This window comes from Ovis aries, chromosome 7 (assembly GCF_016772045.2).
Source record: "Ovis aries strain OAR_USU_Benz2616 breed Rambouillet chromosome 7, ARS-UI_Ramb_v3.0, whole genome shotgun sequence".
NCBI lineage: Eukaryota > Metazoa > Chordata > Mammalia > Artiodactyla > Bovidae > Ovis > Ovis aries.
Genome location: NC_056060.1, coordinates 33,801,994 through 33,820,496, shown reverse-complemented (window position 1 = coordinate 33,820,496; position 18,503 = coordinate 33,801,994). Strand labels below are relative to the sequence as shown.

General features: G+C 40.7%; 1 protein-coding gene across 5 annotated transcripts in view; it reads right to left on the bottom strand.

Annotated features, from left to right (window-relative positions):
• The window catches only part of EIF2AK4 (eukaryotic translation initiation factor 2 alpha kinase 4), a 100,140-nt gene that overhangs the window by 81,273 nt on the left and 364 nt on the right, over positions 1-18,503 (bottom strand). For all 5 annotated transcript variants that reach the window (XR_006060344.1, XM_004010439.5, XM_060418589.1 and 2 more), the window contains exon 2: positions 2,897-3,009. Coding sequence is in view for 4 of the 5 variants with exons in the window: in XM_004010439.5 (XP_004010488.2) it covers positions 2,897-3,009 (113 nt within the window). In the remaining variant the exon portion in view is untranslated. The remainder of the gene's footprint in view (positions 1-2,896; positions 3,010-18,503) is intronic.

Here is an 18,503-nt window from a genome sequence, read left to right as displayed (position 1 = left end):
TGACACAGCACTCAACATGGAGTCACCTGCAGCCTGTAGGGCAGAAATGGGCTGGCCAGGCGTCAGCATGGGCTTTCGAGTGCCCTGCACCCCAAGAGGACCAGACTTACTGGGGCTCAATCAGGTGTCTCTCCAACTCCTGTCTCTGATTTCAGCTTTACAATCTGATTCAAATTTCTAACATCAACTACTATTTACTGTCTTTTAAAAAATCACTCCAGCTCTGTGTGTGATTCTAGCCTAGTAACTTCACCATGCACTCCCTTTTATGGTAATGCTCAATCCTGGCTTGCCCCCTAACATCAGCAAACTCTGACAGCTCACCCACAAGGGTCTAAGCACTCTGTGATCATCTGTCTGCTCCCAGCATAAAGCAGGATAAGGATAACTGTGTGTGAGATGGAGGCACAGTGTTCCATCTAGTACTCCTACAACAGGCTGTGTCCCAGGAACTCATTCTGCTAGAAATGAGCTCACTCACTCATGTCATGCACACTCTGCAAACTCTGCTATTCCAAGGACACCTACCACATACTCTTCATCTCTATAGGGCACAACTAACAGTCAACACCTTCAACCCAAGGAAAATACAATCAGCCCTCCCTTGGGGTTCCTCTTATTTCCAACCACAACATATCCAATAACAACTCGTGAGATTAAGTAGGCTTTATTTAATTTTACAGATGAGAAAATGATTCATCACTTCCCACCAAGCATTTCTGAGTAATTCATGGCATTTTACTTTGGTGAAGCCTTTACTATTCACTTATCTATGCATTCTCTCAATGCTTCATTATGATAGATTACTACAGTCATCATCTACCTGGATAGATGGAAATCTTAGCGAAAGGCTACGTAAGGTCCATTTAATCCAGGATTCTCTTTCTCACAGTGGTATAAAGGACTATTTTACAGAAAAGGAAAGTTTTCCTGCATGATATTATCTCAAAAGATAGGAATGTTTCCCCAAGTCAAGACTTACATAATTAAAAAAAAAAAATTCAAGCAGTCATTATATAGCAATATTAACAGATTAGCGAAAAATTCATCTGCAACACTAATTAAACACTATAAAATTTCCAATGTTCTCTTCATGCTCTTGGTACATAATTCATAAGTTTATGTAGCTGATATTACAATGTTTACTTTTTAACTTTTTTAAACACTTGCATGCTGTTTCTTAAATGATATTTTTACCAAGTGGACACATTGAGATTTACCTGATGAGTTCTCTAACATAGTGGTTCTCAACCAGGGGTAATTATGTTCCCCCTCCAAGGTGACATCAGTCAATGTCAAGAAGGCAAAGAAGCTCTGTGCCCCTCTACATATTTCTTGCCTAAGCATCTCTTCCATCTGGCCAGTCCTGAGTTGTATCTTTGATAACAAACCAGTAAGAGTAAGTGAAGTGCCTTCCTGAGTTCTGTAAACTGTTCTAGTAAATTATTAAACCTGGGGCAGGGGGAGGGGGGTCACAGGAACATGCAAATTTATAGCCAGTTGATCAGAAGTACTGGGACTTGCAACTGGCATCCATGTCTCGTCATGGGACTAAGCCCCAACTCCGCTATCAACAACTATGGACAGTTAGTGTCATAACTGAACTGAATTGTTCAGACACCCAGTTGGTGTCAGAAAAGATACCACCTATTTAGTGTCAGGAAAGATAAGACCTAGAGAGGCACTGTCTTGTTTTTCTTTCATAAAATTAATTACCTTTCAATTAATGCATAAATTAACTTTTTGAATGTCTACTATATTCTACTCTGGGCACAGAGGTTGGGCTAAAATTGGGTTACTAACTTCAGGGAGCTCATCTTGACCTACCTGTATTTTCATAAACTCCATCACCTCTTAAGGTAACAAATTCCATACATTTACCACCCACCAGGTAAGGCAGTACATCCTTTTACTTGTCATTTTCCTTCACTGGCTTCCTGCACAACAAGCTCAATTAAAAAAACATCATCCAGGCCAAATCTGCTTTTCTACATGGAATGTCTGGGAAAAATTATATGGAATATGCATGGTACTTGAAATGAAGATTACTTGAGCCTTGACAGCTAATGCTTTTGTTTTACTACTGGATCTGAACCCAGGGGGTTATTACCTTCGGGGGAGTTTAGAAATACATGAGGCTTTTGGCTGTCTCACTGACTGGAAAACTCTTGGGCATTTAATGGGTAGAAGCCAGTGATGTTACACACCCTGCCATCTTCCCAACCCTGAAAGAGGGCGACTAAATCCTTTTCTACTTGGAAGTCAAGGTCTCACTAGGCTCGGAAGGCTACTCTAAGTCCTAATGTAAACTGTACTTTAAAACTAAGTACACAGGCTTTTATAGTCACTGTACCTTTACCTTTTTTTCCCCTAAATTGTTCCTCTTCCTAGTTTGTGAAAAATTAAACAAACAAAAGTTAACAGAAGAAGCAAACATTAGTCATGGAGCAAACACTACCACCCATAGAGACGATTAACTAGAAGCCAACCTAACTGGAGACGGGCTTCATGAAAACATCTATTGCTGATGTAGTTCTGATGAATTGCAGGTGACAGGAAATAAAATTTTAAATGGTATGGGGGCCAGAAGGAAAAAAATACCATTAACTTCAACCTGCTCCTTTGTTTTCAAAACAGAGAACTGAAATCACATCAAAGCTATTTACAAACAGACTTCCCTGGTGATTCAGACGGTAAAGAATCTGCCGGCAATGCAGGAGACCTGGGTTTGATCCCTGGGTTGGGAAGATCCCCTAGAGAAGGGAATGGCAACCCACTCCAGTATTCTTGCCTCGGGAATTCCATGGACAGAAGAGCCTGGTGGGCTACAGTCCATGGGGCTGCAAGAGTTGGATACGACCGAGAGACTAACACACACACTTATAAACGAACTCACACATCAGGATAGGTGGGTGGGCATTTCACTCTCAAATCCACTTTTACGTACACTTCTTCACCAGTCAGGCCTTGAGGGTACAGAACTAAATTGATTTCAGGAGGCCCTTTGACCTAAAAGAGAAAAAGAAAATTTTTTTTTTTCTCTAGAGAGCCAGTCATTAACGATTAAGATAATAATTCTTTCAGCTCAAAAGTTCTACTTTTAAAATATTATACACAGTTTTACTTTATACAGGTGCTTTGGTAACATTTTCCTAAAGCATGGTTTAAAAACAAAACTTGTGCCAGAGAGAGTACATTTTCCTTTTCAGGTTTCTAAGGAGTGACCTGAAATGTCCCATGCACCCTCCATTTATTCAAGTAAGCGGGTGCTGCCCTAGAGACTGAGAGTGCAGGGGCAAATCTTGACAGACAGGAAGCCAACTAGCTGACACAAAATAGAGGACATACAGATATTTTCAAATAGTGACCAGTGTTGTAAAGAAAGCAAAGCTGAGCCATGGAACAGAGTGGTGGAGGAGGAGAAGGTATTCAGACAGGCGGGTCACAGAAGGCCTACTGACGCTTCAAATACTGAGACAACATGTGAAACTCTTGACAAGGAGAAATCTGATAGCTCTTCTAGAACTGTGTATGCTTTCAACCAACTGTTTTTCCCCAAGTAACTAAACATTCCATTATCCTTTATTTATATATGCTCTTCCCAAAAAGGATTTGAGGCAGTTTCTATAATTTATAAATATAAACCTACCAACTCTGTGAGGTAGGTGTCATCTCCACTTTACAGACAAGGCGGTTCAGGCTCAAAGTTTCTTCCTCACAAACACACAGTGGCAAGGCTGGACTTCAAGTCCAGCTAAGACACCCAAACCTGTGTCTTTCCCATCAGCCCTCCCTTGTTAATGCCAATCCTGAGTTGTCGCATTGCTAGAGTAAGGAGTTGAAAGGAGTTGAGGCTTGCCTTTGCCTGGGAATGTCAAGGCAGCCCGGGCAAAAAGAGAAGTGTGGCATTATCGGAAAAGAGAAAGCATAAAAATTCTTCCAAGGGTGACGAAGTATTGAGGAACATTAAATTCCGACAGAACATGAACCTTACATGTGGCACTCTGAGGTATACAATCAGCTGTGTATATAAAATACATAAGCTCGGTTTTCATTTACAATAATCCTTGATTTTTTTAAAAAAGCTGCTGTAAAAATTCAGTCTGTGTTGGTGGCAAAGGACAGAGAAGAAGGTGGATTTGAGATAAAGCTGACAGAGAGACTGGGTCCTGAGAGAGGAAACCAAAAGGCTAGTGTCTTGTAGATCTCTAGCTCCCTGCTGCAGAGTAGGATGAGGAAAAAGGACATCTGCTGAGAGGAAACACGAGGACTGCTGGTGGCCTTGCCAAGAGCAGACCCTGGTGTGAGAGGAGTGGGTGCTGGGTGAGGATGAGGCCACAGCAAGTCTATGGCAACTCTTTCAAGGAGGTGTGGGTTCGGGTTAAATTAAAGGAGACAGAGAGTGGGGCCACAGACTGGGGCTGGGGGGTGAAATCAAGGGATAATTTTATTTTGTTCTGTTTTAAAGACGGGAGATACTACAGAGTGTGAGGATGCTGATGGAAATATTATGGAAGAGCGGGAAGGAGACCAAATTAGGATCTGAAGTTGATGGATCCTGGGCAGAACAGAAACAGGCTAGACTGACTGGAGGAGGGGTTTTTCTTCTAGACAGGCAGATGTGAGGGGAAAAAAAAAAAAGCAAGTAGAGGAGGCTTTCCTCTGAGGATCCTCACAGGAGTGAGAATGAAACAACCTGTTAGATTCCCAGTTTCCTGTTTCCTCTTCAATTGAGACACGCTGGCTGTCATCTGGTGTAAAGCAGATACAGATCATATCAGACAGAATTTAACAGGGCAACCATTTATTTACTAAAAGCAGCAAAAATACCAATTCTCACTTGCTAAGAAGGAAAGGACAAACTATTACCTTGACCAGTCTCCTAAACAGCCTCACTTCTGGAAAAGCTTTTCAGTATGGAAATCTTCAAATAAAGCTGATAATGATATAATGAACTCCATGTACTGACCAGCCAGTTTCAATAATGACCCATTTAGGGCCAATCTTGGGCATCTTTATGTGCCCTATCCCCAAGTCCCACATTGGATCATTCTGAAGTAGATCCTATCAACCAGTCTTTGCCTGTGTTACTATTATTCACTTCCCAACATCAATCCAGTGAAGTAGAAAAAGGTATATATCTCCATTTTAGAGATGTAAAAACTAAAGAGAAAGGCTTATTAGACAGACTCAAAATTTTACCAATGCTTTCTCTACCAGGTCGAATCTTTAGAAATTTCTCATCTCATAGGCCACAAATTTTAGAGAGACACTACAGTCGCCAACTTACACTTTTGTCAAGAAAATACTTTTTTGCTCCCTCTCTACTGTAGATATCACTTTAGAAAATAGAGAATATTTTAGCACCAAAAGTAGGAGAAAAGTACAAAAACAGAATAAAGTGTAGTCAATTTAGCTTATATTACTATATCTTCACATAGACATTATTCTGCCTTTCATTTTCTAATTTGGCTGAAGACCAACAAAAACTATATTTTAGAATGCAGATGGGGATACTGCTGTAAATCCATACTGACCCACTTGGCTTTTAAAGAGTCAAAATAAATATGAAAGTAAGTGTGTATATATATATACACACACACACATATACATATCTGTAACTGAGTCACTTTGCTGTAAGGCAGAAATTAACACAACACTGCTAATCAACTATACTTTAATAAATTAAAAAAAAATGGAAAATGCCATATAGATAATCTTCTTAAAGTAAAATATCCAAGGAAAAGAGGTGGAAGCCAAGGTGTTAAAACACAAGCACAGTATCTAGGAGCAATAGCAGATTTTCTGTTTTGAAGCAACATTGCAGTAGCCTCCTATGAATGAAAGGAGCAAGAGTCACCTGACTACTAATACATAAGCAAGTTGTGTAAGTAGAAACTACGAATGCAAAGCAAGGGATGAACTTTCCTGGGCTCGGTATAGAGATAAACTTGCAACAAATAGACAACATATGCCACATGAAGGGGGTTATCTCCACACACATATGATAACAAATTTGGTTTAGCATTCCCTTTTCTCTTTATGGAGGAAGTGCAGCGTGTATCTGAACGTAACTGACATTCTCAGGAAATGGTCCAGGGAAGCCCACATTTCATGTCTGGAGTCACTACAACAGAAGCCAGCTTCAGAAATGAGAGGCCATTGGGAGACCACACATTTTGAAGATATTCTTTAAGAAGTGAAAGTAAAAGTCGCTCAGTCGTGTCTGACTCTTTGTGATCCCATGGACTATACAGTCTGCGGAATTCTCCAGGCCAGAATACTAGAGTGGGTAGCCTTTCCCTTTTCCAGGGGATCTTCCCAACTCAGGTCTCCCGCATTGTGGGTGGATTCTTTACAAGCTGAGCCACAAGGGAAGCCCAAGAATACTGGAGTGGGTAGCCTATCCCTTTCCATTGGATCTTTCCGATCCAGGAATCGAACCAGGGTCTCTTGCGTTGCAGGCAGATTCTTTACCAACTGAGCTATCAGGGAAGCCCATACCATTCTTTACTAAAGGGGATGCTTAAGAAGGAACAATGAATCAAGGTAAAGACTCCTGGCAACAATCAGGAAAGGAGGTCTCTCTCAGTCACAAAGGGACCACGAGGCAGAACATCAGTATATAAAACAATGGCCTAAAAAAGTGGTTAGGATCCTGCAAACATTCCTGGGCTGACCCAGCCTTAGGACAAATGCAGGTCTAGTGTTCTAGTTACTTCCATTGCACAGCAACACTAGCAGAACAATGTTGGTAATAGTGGTGAGCCCAGATAATGCCAAAGCAAACTTAATGCCAAAGCAAACTCTGAGGAAAGAGTTCGGATACAAAGTGAAGACACTCCTGGATGCATAAAGGTTTCAGTTTTAGGAAATGCATGAGTCCAGTTATGGTGGTTTGGATGAAGGAACAGACCCATGGATGCTGATGAACGACATATGTTGGACAAAAATCTAACAACTTGTCCGGTTCTGAGTACCAAGTGAGACCAACCCAAAGAGCAGGACATTGAAGCTACCAGGTGACTAGATACTTATAAAGCTTTCGTCTTTGGCTGACAGCTTGATTGGGCCAGAATGATATTCTCTTTATGAAGCACAGACTGTGAAGTACTGTTTCCCCAATATCCACTCTCCTTTTATTTCTTTGTAATAGAATCCTCAATTTTTTTTAGCTGAATACATTTCCCCAACTCGTCTGCAGCTCATTGTAGCTACTGGATTAATTTAAAGCCAGTAATATGAAAGACTCATTTGAAAAGACCCTGATGCTGGGAAAGATTGAAGGCGGGAGGAGAAGGGGACGACAGAGGATGAGATGGTTGGATGGCATCACGGACTCAATGGACATGAGTTTGGGTAAACTCCGGGAGTTGGTGATAGACAGGGAGGCCTAGCTGCTGCAGTCCATGGGGTCACAAAGAGTCAAATGCGACTGAGTGACTGAACTAAACTGAATATGAAAGAACTGTAAGATGCAATTTCCAGGAAGTGACCTTTATTAAAAGAAAGGGATGAAGCTTTTTCATTCCTTTCTCCTTCCAGCTGGCTGGAACGCAGACGTGATGACTGGAGGCCAGGCAGCCATTTCAGACCACATAGGGGGCAGTAAGGTTGGTAGAAGAGTAATTCAGAAAAAGCCCTCAGCTCCAGACTTTTACATATAAAAAAACAGACTTTGTTATTTAAAGTTTTCTGTCATATGTAGCTAAACTTAATTTTAACCGGCATAGGTTCACTGGGGAAAAAGAAAATAACAGTCAGGGAACAGTGCTTTCAGAGGTAAGAACAGAAAATTCACCAGGCTTTTCTCAAGCAAACTGAGAGGCTCCCCTACATGTAAAGAGGCTCTTATGCAAAACATGTTTAGGATACCAAGCATTAGCTCATATTAGGATATTCAAGGCTTCCTGGAACTGAACAGGAGTTCATTAAAAAGTTCAACAACCAAGATATATTAAAGATTAACACTGGGCAGGGCATCTTCCATGCCTTTAGAAGATAAACTGTCACTAGAATTTAATGTTGATAAAATCTTTGATTTAACCTCCACAAGGAAATAATGAATTCCTGGAAAAAATATTTGTAGACAGAAAAATACATAGTAAGGGGTAAAAAAAAATTTTTGAGAGCATGTAATGAGAGGAAAGCAATGCAGAACATACTGCTACAAAATATACAAAATTCTGCATGAGGAAAAAGATTTGTTTTGAAGACTGAAAATATAAGTGACAGGAAGCAGTCATGGAAAGAAGGCCACACTATAATAAAATATGAGTAAATGCTTTTCAATGAGATCATGAAGTTGGATACTCGTCTGAAGTATAATACTATACATGTACTCAGATGCTCAGCTGTGTCTGACTCTCTGCAACTCCTAGTACTATATAGTCCACCAGGCTCTTCTGTTGATGGAATTCTCCACGCAAGGATACTTGAGTGGGTTGCCATTTCCTTCTCCAGGGGTTCTTCTTGACCTAAGGATCGAACACACATCTCCTGCACTGGCCGGCAGATTCTTTACCACTGGGCCTCATGGGAAGCCCTTTAATACTACAAAACAGTCAAAAAAATCCTCAAGGTATAAAATGTGAATGAGTAATACAAACTCAGTCCTAAAATATGAAAGGTAATACTCTAGACTAATTACCACCAGAGTTAAAAAAAAAAAAAGATATTAGCTCTTCAAGAAATAAACCCCAAGTATATTACTACATCCACAGGACTAGCAACACTGACCTGGGGGACCCTCTTTTCAGCACTGTGCACTCCACCTGGAGAAGTGCCCAGCCAATGCCAGCAGAAACCCCAGTTTCTCAGTCTCAATATGCTTTTCGTGGGTACCTCCTCACACTCACCCCAAAATAAACTGGTATAAGCATGTGTCTATTTCTGCTAAAAGTACCGAAAGGAAGGATGTGCGTGTTCTCAGTTGTGTCCGACTCCTGGTGACCCCATGGACTATAGCCCACCAGGCTCCTCTCTCCATGGGACTTTTTGAGCAAGAATACTGGAGTGGGTTGCCATTTCTTCCTCTAGGGGATCTTCCCGACCCAGGGATCAAACCCTCGTCTTCTGGGTCTCCTACATTGCTGGTAGATTCTTTATCTGCTGAGCCACAAGACTATTAAAAAGAATTTTATCGACCATTCCACATAGGAGCACAACTTTTGGTTCCAAGGCATGAGGGTTAATGACAGCCTATGATTAAAATTCACTGGTTTACAAGATGAGCAGCAGAGTGAGGACAAGGTTTGGGAAATTAATTAAAAATACTAACACAAGAGGGAGAAGGATGGACTGGGAATTTGGGGTTAGTAAATACAAACTATTACATAAACAACAAGGTCCTACTGTCTAGCACAATGAACTATATCTAATTTCCTAGGATAAACCATAATGGAAAAGAATATTGAAAAAGACTGTATCTACGTGTAAAACTGAGTCACTCTGGTGCACAGCAGAGACTGGCACAACATTATAAATCAACTATACTTAAAAAAAGAAAAACTAACACAATTTTCAATTAACCACATAAATACACTGAACCATACACTTAAAAATTAAGTTAGTATATTTTATGTTATATATTTTTATCCACAAGCACATAAAACAAGCTATACAATTCAAACCACTTTCAGGTGTTTGGTCTATAATTGTTATCTAGACTCTGCTAGTCAAATCCCCCTTAAATTCTGATGACAAGACTTGGTTCAGCATGGCCCCATGTTTATTACTTGCTTCTGTTCTCATTTCCTGTAATGTGGGGAAGAAATTAGTCTGCATAAAAAAACAACAAATCTAGAAATAAAGTAACACGTGAAAGCTAGATAATCTGGGCAAGTCTTTAGTTTTACGTCTATAAAGATGCCAAAAACAAAATAATAATGAGAGTAAAAGCTCTCAGTCATTTTCTGTAACTGACCTTATAAAAATCACCAAGCTCATTCATTCATCTTCTTTCTGTTCTCAAGCATTTGCCTATTTGTCAAATGACCAAGAAGAAAAAAACAACAAACTGCTAGATTCCTTAAAACTTAATAACTATGACTCCATTTTAAACAAACATTAAAATCAAATCTGAGTTCTCCCCAAATTAAATAAAGGTAATATAAGTGGAGGTGACGAATAGATTCAAGGGACTAGATCTGGTAGACAGAATGCCTGACGAACTATGGACAGAGGTTTGTAAAGTTGTACAGGAGATGATGACCAAAACCATCTCCAAGATAAAGAAATGCAAGAAGGCAAAGTGGTTGTCTGAGAAGGCCTTAAAGTTGCTGAGAAAATAACAGAAGTGAAAGGCAAAGAAGAAAGGGAAAGATATGCCCAACTGAAGCAGAGTTCCAGAGAACAGCAAGGAGAGAGAGATAAGAAAGCCTTCTTAACTGACTAATGCAAACAAATAGAGGAAAACAATAGAATGGGAAAGACTAGAGATCCATGAGAAATTGGAGATACCAAGGGAACATTTCACACAAAGACAGGCACAGTTTCAGTTCAGTCGCTCAGTCATGTCCGACTCTTTGCGACCCCATGAATCACAGCACGCCAGGCCTCCCTGTCCATCACCAACTCCCAGAGCTCACTCAGACTCACATCCATCGAGTCAGTGATGCCATCCAGCCATCTCATCCTCTGTTGTCCCCTTCTCCTGCTGCCCCCAATCCCTCTCAGCATCAGAGTCTTTTCCAATGAGTCAACTCTTCGCATGAGGTGGCCAAGGTACTGGAGTTTCAGCTTTAGCATCATTCCTTCCAAAGAACACGCAGGGCTGATCTTCAGAATGGACTGGTTGGATCTCCTTGCAGTCCAAGGGACTCTCAGGAGTCTTCTCCAACACCACAGTTCAAAAGCATCAATTCTTCGGCGCTCAGCTTTCTTCACAGTCCAACTCTCACATCCATACATGACTACTGGAAAAACCATAGCCTTGACTAGATGGACCTTTGTTGGCAAAGTGATGTCTCTGCTTTTGAACATGCTATTTAGGTTGGTCATAACTTTTCTTCCAAGGAGTAAGCATCTTTTAATTTCATGGCTGCAGTCACCATCTGCAGTGGTTTTGGAGCCCCCCAAAATAAAGTCTGACACTGTTTCCACTGTTTCCCCATCTATTTCTCATGAAGTGATGGGACCAGATGCCATGATCTTCGTTTTCTGAATGTTGAGCTTTAAGCCAACTTTTCCACTCTCCTCTTTCACTTTCATCAAGAGGCTTTTTAGTTCTTCTTCACTTTCTGCCATAAGGGTGGTGTCATCTGCATATCTGACGTGATTGATATTTCTCCTGGCAATCTTGATTTCGGCTTGTGAGTCCTCCAGCCCAGCGTTTCTCATGATGTACTCTGCATAGAAGTTAAATAAGCAGGGTGACAATATACAGCCTTGACGTACTCCTTTTCCTATTTGGAACCAGTCTGTTGTTCCATGTCCAGTTCTAACTGTTGCTTCCTGACCTGCATATAGGTTTCTCAAGAGGCAGGTCAGGTGGCCTGGTATTCCTATCTCTTTCAGAATTTTCCACAGTTTATTGTGATCCACACAGTCAAAAGCTTTGGCATAGTCAATAAAGCAGACATAGATGTTTTTCTGGAACTCTCTTGCTTTTTCAGTGATCTAGCAGATGTTGGCAATTTGATCTCTGGTTCCTCTGCCTTTTCTAAAACCAGCTTGAACATCTAGAAGTTCACAGATCATGTATTGCTGAAGGCTGGCTTGGAGAATTTTGAGCATTACTTACTAGCATGTGAGATGAGTGCAATTGTGCGGTAGTCTGAGCATTCTTTGGCATTGCCTTTATTTGGGGTTGGAATGAAAACTGACCTTTCCCAGTCCTGTGGCCACTGCTGAGTTTTCCAAATTTGCTGGCATATTGAGTGCAGCACTTTCACAGCATCATCTTTCAGGCTTTGAAATAGGCACAAGAAAGGACAAAAATGGCACGAACGTAACAGAAGCAGAAGAGATTAAGAAAAGGTGGCAAGAATACACAGAAGAACTATACAAAAAAGGTCTTAATGACCCAGATAATCATGATGGTGTGTTCACTCACCTAGAGCCAGACATCCTAGAGTGTGAAGGCAAGTGGGCCTTACGAAGCATTACTAAACAAAGCTAGTGGAAGTGACAGAATTCCAGCTGAGCTATTTCAAATCCTAAAAGATGATGTTGTTAAAGTGCTGCACTCATTACGCCAGCAAACTTGGGAAATTCAGCAGTGGCCACAGGACTGGCAAAGGTCAGTTTTCATCCCAATTCCAAAGAAAGGTGCTGGAGTCCAGCTCCATCAGCCAGGGAATCAGCCTGAAGGGATGAGCAGTGTCGGCGGGAAACGATGTAGCCTCTGACTCCAGGTAAGTAAGGGACTACATGTTTATTTCAAGCATCAGGTTCTCTCTTATATTTTTTCAAAAGCATCACGGGAAAGGTTTGAGACTGTCAGTTTCCCCTCACCCAGATTATTGTCTCATTGTTGCCCTTCAAGCAGCCTTCCTGCTTCAGTGATTTAGAATCCCTGTTTACTTGTGATTACATTGTAACTCATGCTGATGTCTGGGCTGCATTCCACATTCCTCAGTTTATTTCTTAAATTTCTAAATTCTGCTTGCCCCTGGTATGCTAAGCTCACTATCTCCTTAAAAAGGCTTCTAACTATTTTTAATTATTCCCCAACCCTAAGCTCAGCAAACTTCCTTTGCCATAAACATTTCCCTCACAAATAGGTCTCAGATAACAATCCTTCCCATGGCCTCAAGCTGCAGCCTACCTGCTCATCCTGGGACATTCTTTGTAAAAATCTTTGAACAAATGTCAATGGTTACTTTATAGATTATCTTCTGGGCACAACTGCAGAAGGCTTTGTGCTTTCTCACGCTTCTCTCAAGAACAATAAACACCTTAACATTCTTTCCAGCCAACTCAACCGAAGAAAGGAAAGAACAAGTCAGAATCACAAAACTAAACTCTTTCATCCCGGATCCGTGACTGTGGAATGAGGAGAGGGGGCTAGGGCTATGCCTCCATTTTGTCAGTAATGCCTAAAACGGCTCCCAATAGAAAGAGACTGCTGAAGAATGTTCAAATTACCATACAACTGCACTCATTTCACATCCCAGCAAGATCATGCTCAAAACCCTTCAAGCTAGGCTTCAGCAGTACATGAACCGGGAACTTCCAGATGTACAAGTGAATCTGGAAAAGGCAGAAGAACCAGAGATCAAATTGCCAACATATGCTGGACATAGAAGAAGCGAGAGAATTTCAAATAAACATCTACTTCTGCTTCATTGACTATGCTAAAGCCTTTGACTGTGTGGATCACAACAAACTGTAGAATATTCTTAATGAGATGGGAATATCCCTGAGAAACCTGTCTGCAGGACAAAAAGCAATAGTTAGAACTGGACATGGAACAATGGACTGGTTCAAAATTGGGAAACAAAAACGTCAAGGCTTCTATATTGTTACCCTGCTTATTTAACTTACATGTAGAGTATATCATACAAAATGCCAGGCTGGATGAAGCACATGCTGGAATCAAGACTGCCGGCAGAGACAGAAATACCAACAACCTCAGATAAGCAGATGACGTCACTTTAATGGCAGAAAGTGAAGAGGAACTACAGAGCCTCTTGATGAAGGTGAAAAAGGAGACTGAAAAATCTGGCTTAAAACTCAACATCCACAAAACTAAGATCATGCCATTTGGTCCGATCTCTTCATGGCAAATAGATGAGGAAAATGTGGAAACAGTGTCAGATTTCATTTTCTTGGGCTCCAAAATCACTGCAGATGGTGACTGCAGCCATGAAATTAAAAGACGCTTGCTCCCTGGAAGAATAGCTATGACAAACCTAGACAGTGTATTAAAAAGCAGAGACATCATTTTGCCAACAAAGTTCCATCTAGTCAAAACTATAGTTTTTCCAGCAGTCACGTACGGATGTGAGTGCTAGACAATAAAAAAGGCTGATCACCTAAGAATTGTTGCTTTCTAACTGTGGTGCTGGAGAAGACTCTTGAGAGTCCCTTGAACCGCAAGATTAAACCAGTCAATCCTTAAGGAAATCAATCCTGAATATTCATTGAAAGGACTGATGCTGAAGTTGAAGCTCCAATACTTTGGCCACCTGATGCAAAGAACTGACACACCAGAAAAGACCCTGATGCTGGGAAAGAATCAAGGCGGGAGGAGAAGGGGGCAACAGAGGATGGGATAGTTGGATGACATCACTGACTCAATGGACATGAGTTTGAGCAAACTCAGGGAAAAAATGAAGGGCAGAGAAGCCTGGCATGCTGCAGTTCATGGAGTCACAAAGAGTCGGACAGGACTTAGTGACTGCACAACAATAACAACATTATTATAGTAAAAATGCCAGGGTAATTTTTTAACCAGGCAAGTTGACTCTAAAGTTTATAATGAAAAACCAAAGTAAAATTAGTCAGGAATATTCTGTAAATGGTGACTACATTAAATACTAGATCTGGTTATAAATCTACAGTAATGAAAGCAATATGGTCATAGAACCTAAATAGATTTCTGGGATAGAGTGTCAAGAAATACACCCAAATACAGTTGGGAATGGAAGCAGGGTTCCCTGCATTGCAGGCAGATTTTTTTACCAGCTGAGCAAGTAAGGAAGCGTATATTAAGCAAACAACCAAATAAAAATTGAGAGCTGTTTACCAGGCAGTAGGCATGTAGGTGTGAACAACAGTGAGAGACTTTATTTTTGGGGGCTCTAAAATTACTGCAGATGGTGACTGTAGCCATGAAATTAAAAGATGCTTGCTCCTTGGAAGAAAAACTATGACCAAACTAGACAGCATATTAAAAAGCAGAGACATTACTTTGCCAACACAGGTCTATTTAGTCAAAGCTATGGTATTTCCAGTGGTCATGTATGGATGTGAGAGCTGGACTATAAAGAAAGCTAAGTGTTGAAGAATTGATGCTTTTGAACTGTGGTGTTGGAGAAGACTCTTGAGAGTCCCTTGGACCTCAAGAATATCCAACCAGTCAATCCTAAAGGAAATCAGTCCTGAATATTCACTGGAAGGACTAACGCTGAAGCTGAAACTCCAAATCTGTGGCCAACTGATGCAAAGAACCAACTCATTGGAAAAGACCCTGATGCTGGGAAAGACTGAAAGCAGGAGGAGAAGGGGATGGACAGGGGATGAGATGGTTGGATGGCATCACCGACGTGATGGACATGAGTTTGAGTAGGCTCCAGGAGTTGGTGATGGACAGGGAAGCCTGGCGTGCTGCAGTCCATGGGGTCACAAAGAGTCGAACACAACTGAGTGACTGAACTGAACTGATCCTTATGAAGCCAGTCTACCCTTATGCAATGCAAAGGTGGCATTTCACATTAGTGGAAAAGATTCATATTCAGAGGTAAGAACTTAACAAAAAAAGTTGAAGGAAGCCTTTAAAAAAGTCATGAAAGATTTAAAAGAAAGCCTTAAAGAATTCATTTTTGGTAACACTGGAGCAGGGAAAAAACAAACCACAGGGACCGTGTAACAATAAAGAAAAAAAGATCATTTTGACTATATTGACTATAAGTTTTTAAAAACTGTATAAATTACCTAAATATCAAAATGCATAATCATCAGGGAAAAATACTTTCAATATAATAAGCTAAAATGCTAATTTTCTTAACACATAAATTAACATATAAATGGTATGCCTCAAGATATAAATAGCTCTGACAAATGAATGAGAAAATAGGCAACAGAGTATAAAAATAAACTAAACAACATCAAAAAGTTTATAGAAAAAAAAAACATGGCTTACAGACAAAGGTGGTCCTAATAACTTATAACTAAAAAAGTAAACATGTTTCATCTATTCATTGGCAAAGATGAAAAAGTCGGATGTCTACAATGTTGGTGAAGATGTAGGTAAAGAAGTACTTATACACTATTGGTGGGCCCAGAAACAGAAGCAAGGTTTTAGGAGGGAGGTAATAGCTATCAAATTATAAATGAGCAGGCCTTTGGCTGACAGAAAAGTAGCCAAGATAATTAAGTTAACAATACATTTATAACTTCAGAGGAAATCCTATTTTAAACTAGCAATGAGTGTCCAAAATTTAGTATGTAAGACAATTTTTAGCATGTATTCCCAAAATGTTTCTTTATTAATGATATATATATATGCTACTAAACGAAACTATACCTCATAATACATCTCCCAAAAAGAGTTTAAAAAACTTCAGATGTTTAAGAAATTAAAGTTTACTCAGGTCAATAATCTTGAGCTGAATTTACTGGCAGCAAATTTGGCCTGAACTGACATGAGGCTATTAATAGTCTTTATACATCCCATTGAGGGTGAACACGAACCTTCACATGTTTCACTGTGCTTGATTCTGGATGCTGCTCCAGACATTGAGGGAAAGAAAGTGAAGCTGCTCAGTCGTGTCCCACTCTTTGCAAGCCCATGGACTGTAGCCTACCCTGCTCCTCCGTCCATGGAATTTTCCAGGCAAGAGTACTGGAGTGGGTTGCCATTTCCTTTTCCGGGGGATCTTCCTGACCCAGGGATCAAACTCGGTCTTCCGCATTGCAGGCAGACGCTTTACCATCTGAGCCGCCAGGGAAGCCACTGAGGGAGGTACTAGATAAGCATGGAATGTGCACACATGGCCACGAACACAAACACTTCCAGTTCTGAAACCCATCAAGCCTCAGGGATTGGATAAAGGATTGTGGACTTGAATAACCTTCCCCTAAAGACCGGCAAGTAAAAAGTACCTGTTGAATGATTACATTCTTTTAACTTTTTAAAACTTTTTTTAATTGAAGTATAGTTGATTTACAATGTTGTGTTAATTCCTGCTGTACAGCCGAGTGACTCAGTTATACACATATATACACTCTTTATATTCTTTTCCATTATGTTTTATCCCAGGATACTGAATAGAGTTCCCTGTGCTATATAGGAGGATTTTGTTGTTTATCCATTCTATATGTAATAGTTTGCATCTACTAACCCCAAACTCCTAGTTTATCCATTCCCCCTCCCCTCCCTCTTGGCAACCACAAGTCTGTTCTCCATGTTGAATGACTACCTTCTGATTCATCCTTATAACTACCAATTAGCTGCTTGTGGGGCCTAGCAAAGTGTTAAGGATATTTGCCCATGTACCTCAGGGTACAGCTATCTGAATTCTTCTACCTGCCTCTTACACTCTTGGTTTTATTTACTATACTATCTTGTTATAAAGGCTACCAGCCATAAATTGAGATTATCAGTATCCCCACAAGCAGTTCCTTGTTCTTTTCTGTTTTCTTGCAGTCTTAGGACCAGATAATTAAGCTGTGTAAACTAAATACACTGTCTCTGAATGAAGTCTTAGGAGCTTTGTATTGAGTCCCAATGTACACTTTGTGACACATTTTAGTTACACTTCCTGGTTCTCAAGGGAACTGAGAAGTTACCAGATCACCAGAAAGTTACCTTATTCTTTTATTATAAGCATGTATGAAGGTGAAAGTGAAGTTGCTCAGTCTTGCTGACTCTTTGCGACCCCCTGGATGGCAGCCTGCACCAAGCTCCTCCATCCATGGGATTTTCAAGGCAAGAGTACTGGAGTGGGTTGCCATTTCCTTCTCCTAAGTATGTATAAGGGGAATATTAACATTTCTACTATTTCAGTCTTAATTCTTGAAATTAAGTACTAGGAAAGTAAGCTCCCTGAAGGATGAGGGTTTGGTTTGGTTTGTGCTGGACTATATTCTGAATACCTAGAACAATAAATAGTTAAGGAAGGAACACATTGGGTGAGAGAGAGAATGTTTTGCCCTGACAGCTCCAGAAGATCCTAGATATTGAGCAAATCCTGCATGTGCTGATAAAGTGCATGTTGTAAAAAGCCAAGACTTAAAGGCAGATGAAGAAAGGTACTACTTTAAAAAAAATACTATAGATAACAATAGTTTGGTAGATAATGCTTCAAGGATGAGGGAAAAAAACTGGATCAGCAGCTTAAAATGTGCCTTATTTCCAGACAAAAAGGAAACTATTTTAGCCAAATGCCATTTTAAAAGGTTTGGACTCAGCACACTCCCTCTTCATTACAGCTAAGAAGAATATATTCCACACTCTTGAAGGACAGGCACAGAGGAAAGTTCCTCCACACCGCACAACACAGTGAGGACGCCCGAGGGGTACAGCGTAATTACACGGCTAACAGTCCTGAACACATACCGGAGGGTGAGACTTCTGATTAAGGACATCAATAAGATCTGTGCAAGAGCCCTCAAAGCGTTCCCAAAGTTGCAATGGGTCCCCATGAATGCGCTGTCTATCAAACCCAAGGAGACAAGACAGTAAGGAGGCAGGTATGTTATGGAACGTCAGGGGGAATAAGAAGCAAGGCCAGGTAAGACGGGAGCCGATTTAGGAGAAACGCTGTAAGAGAACTTGTCCCAGGCAGGGGTTCTGAAGACCCGCCGTGCGGCTGCGGGTGCAAGGACAAGAAGTG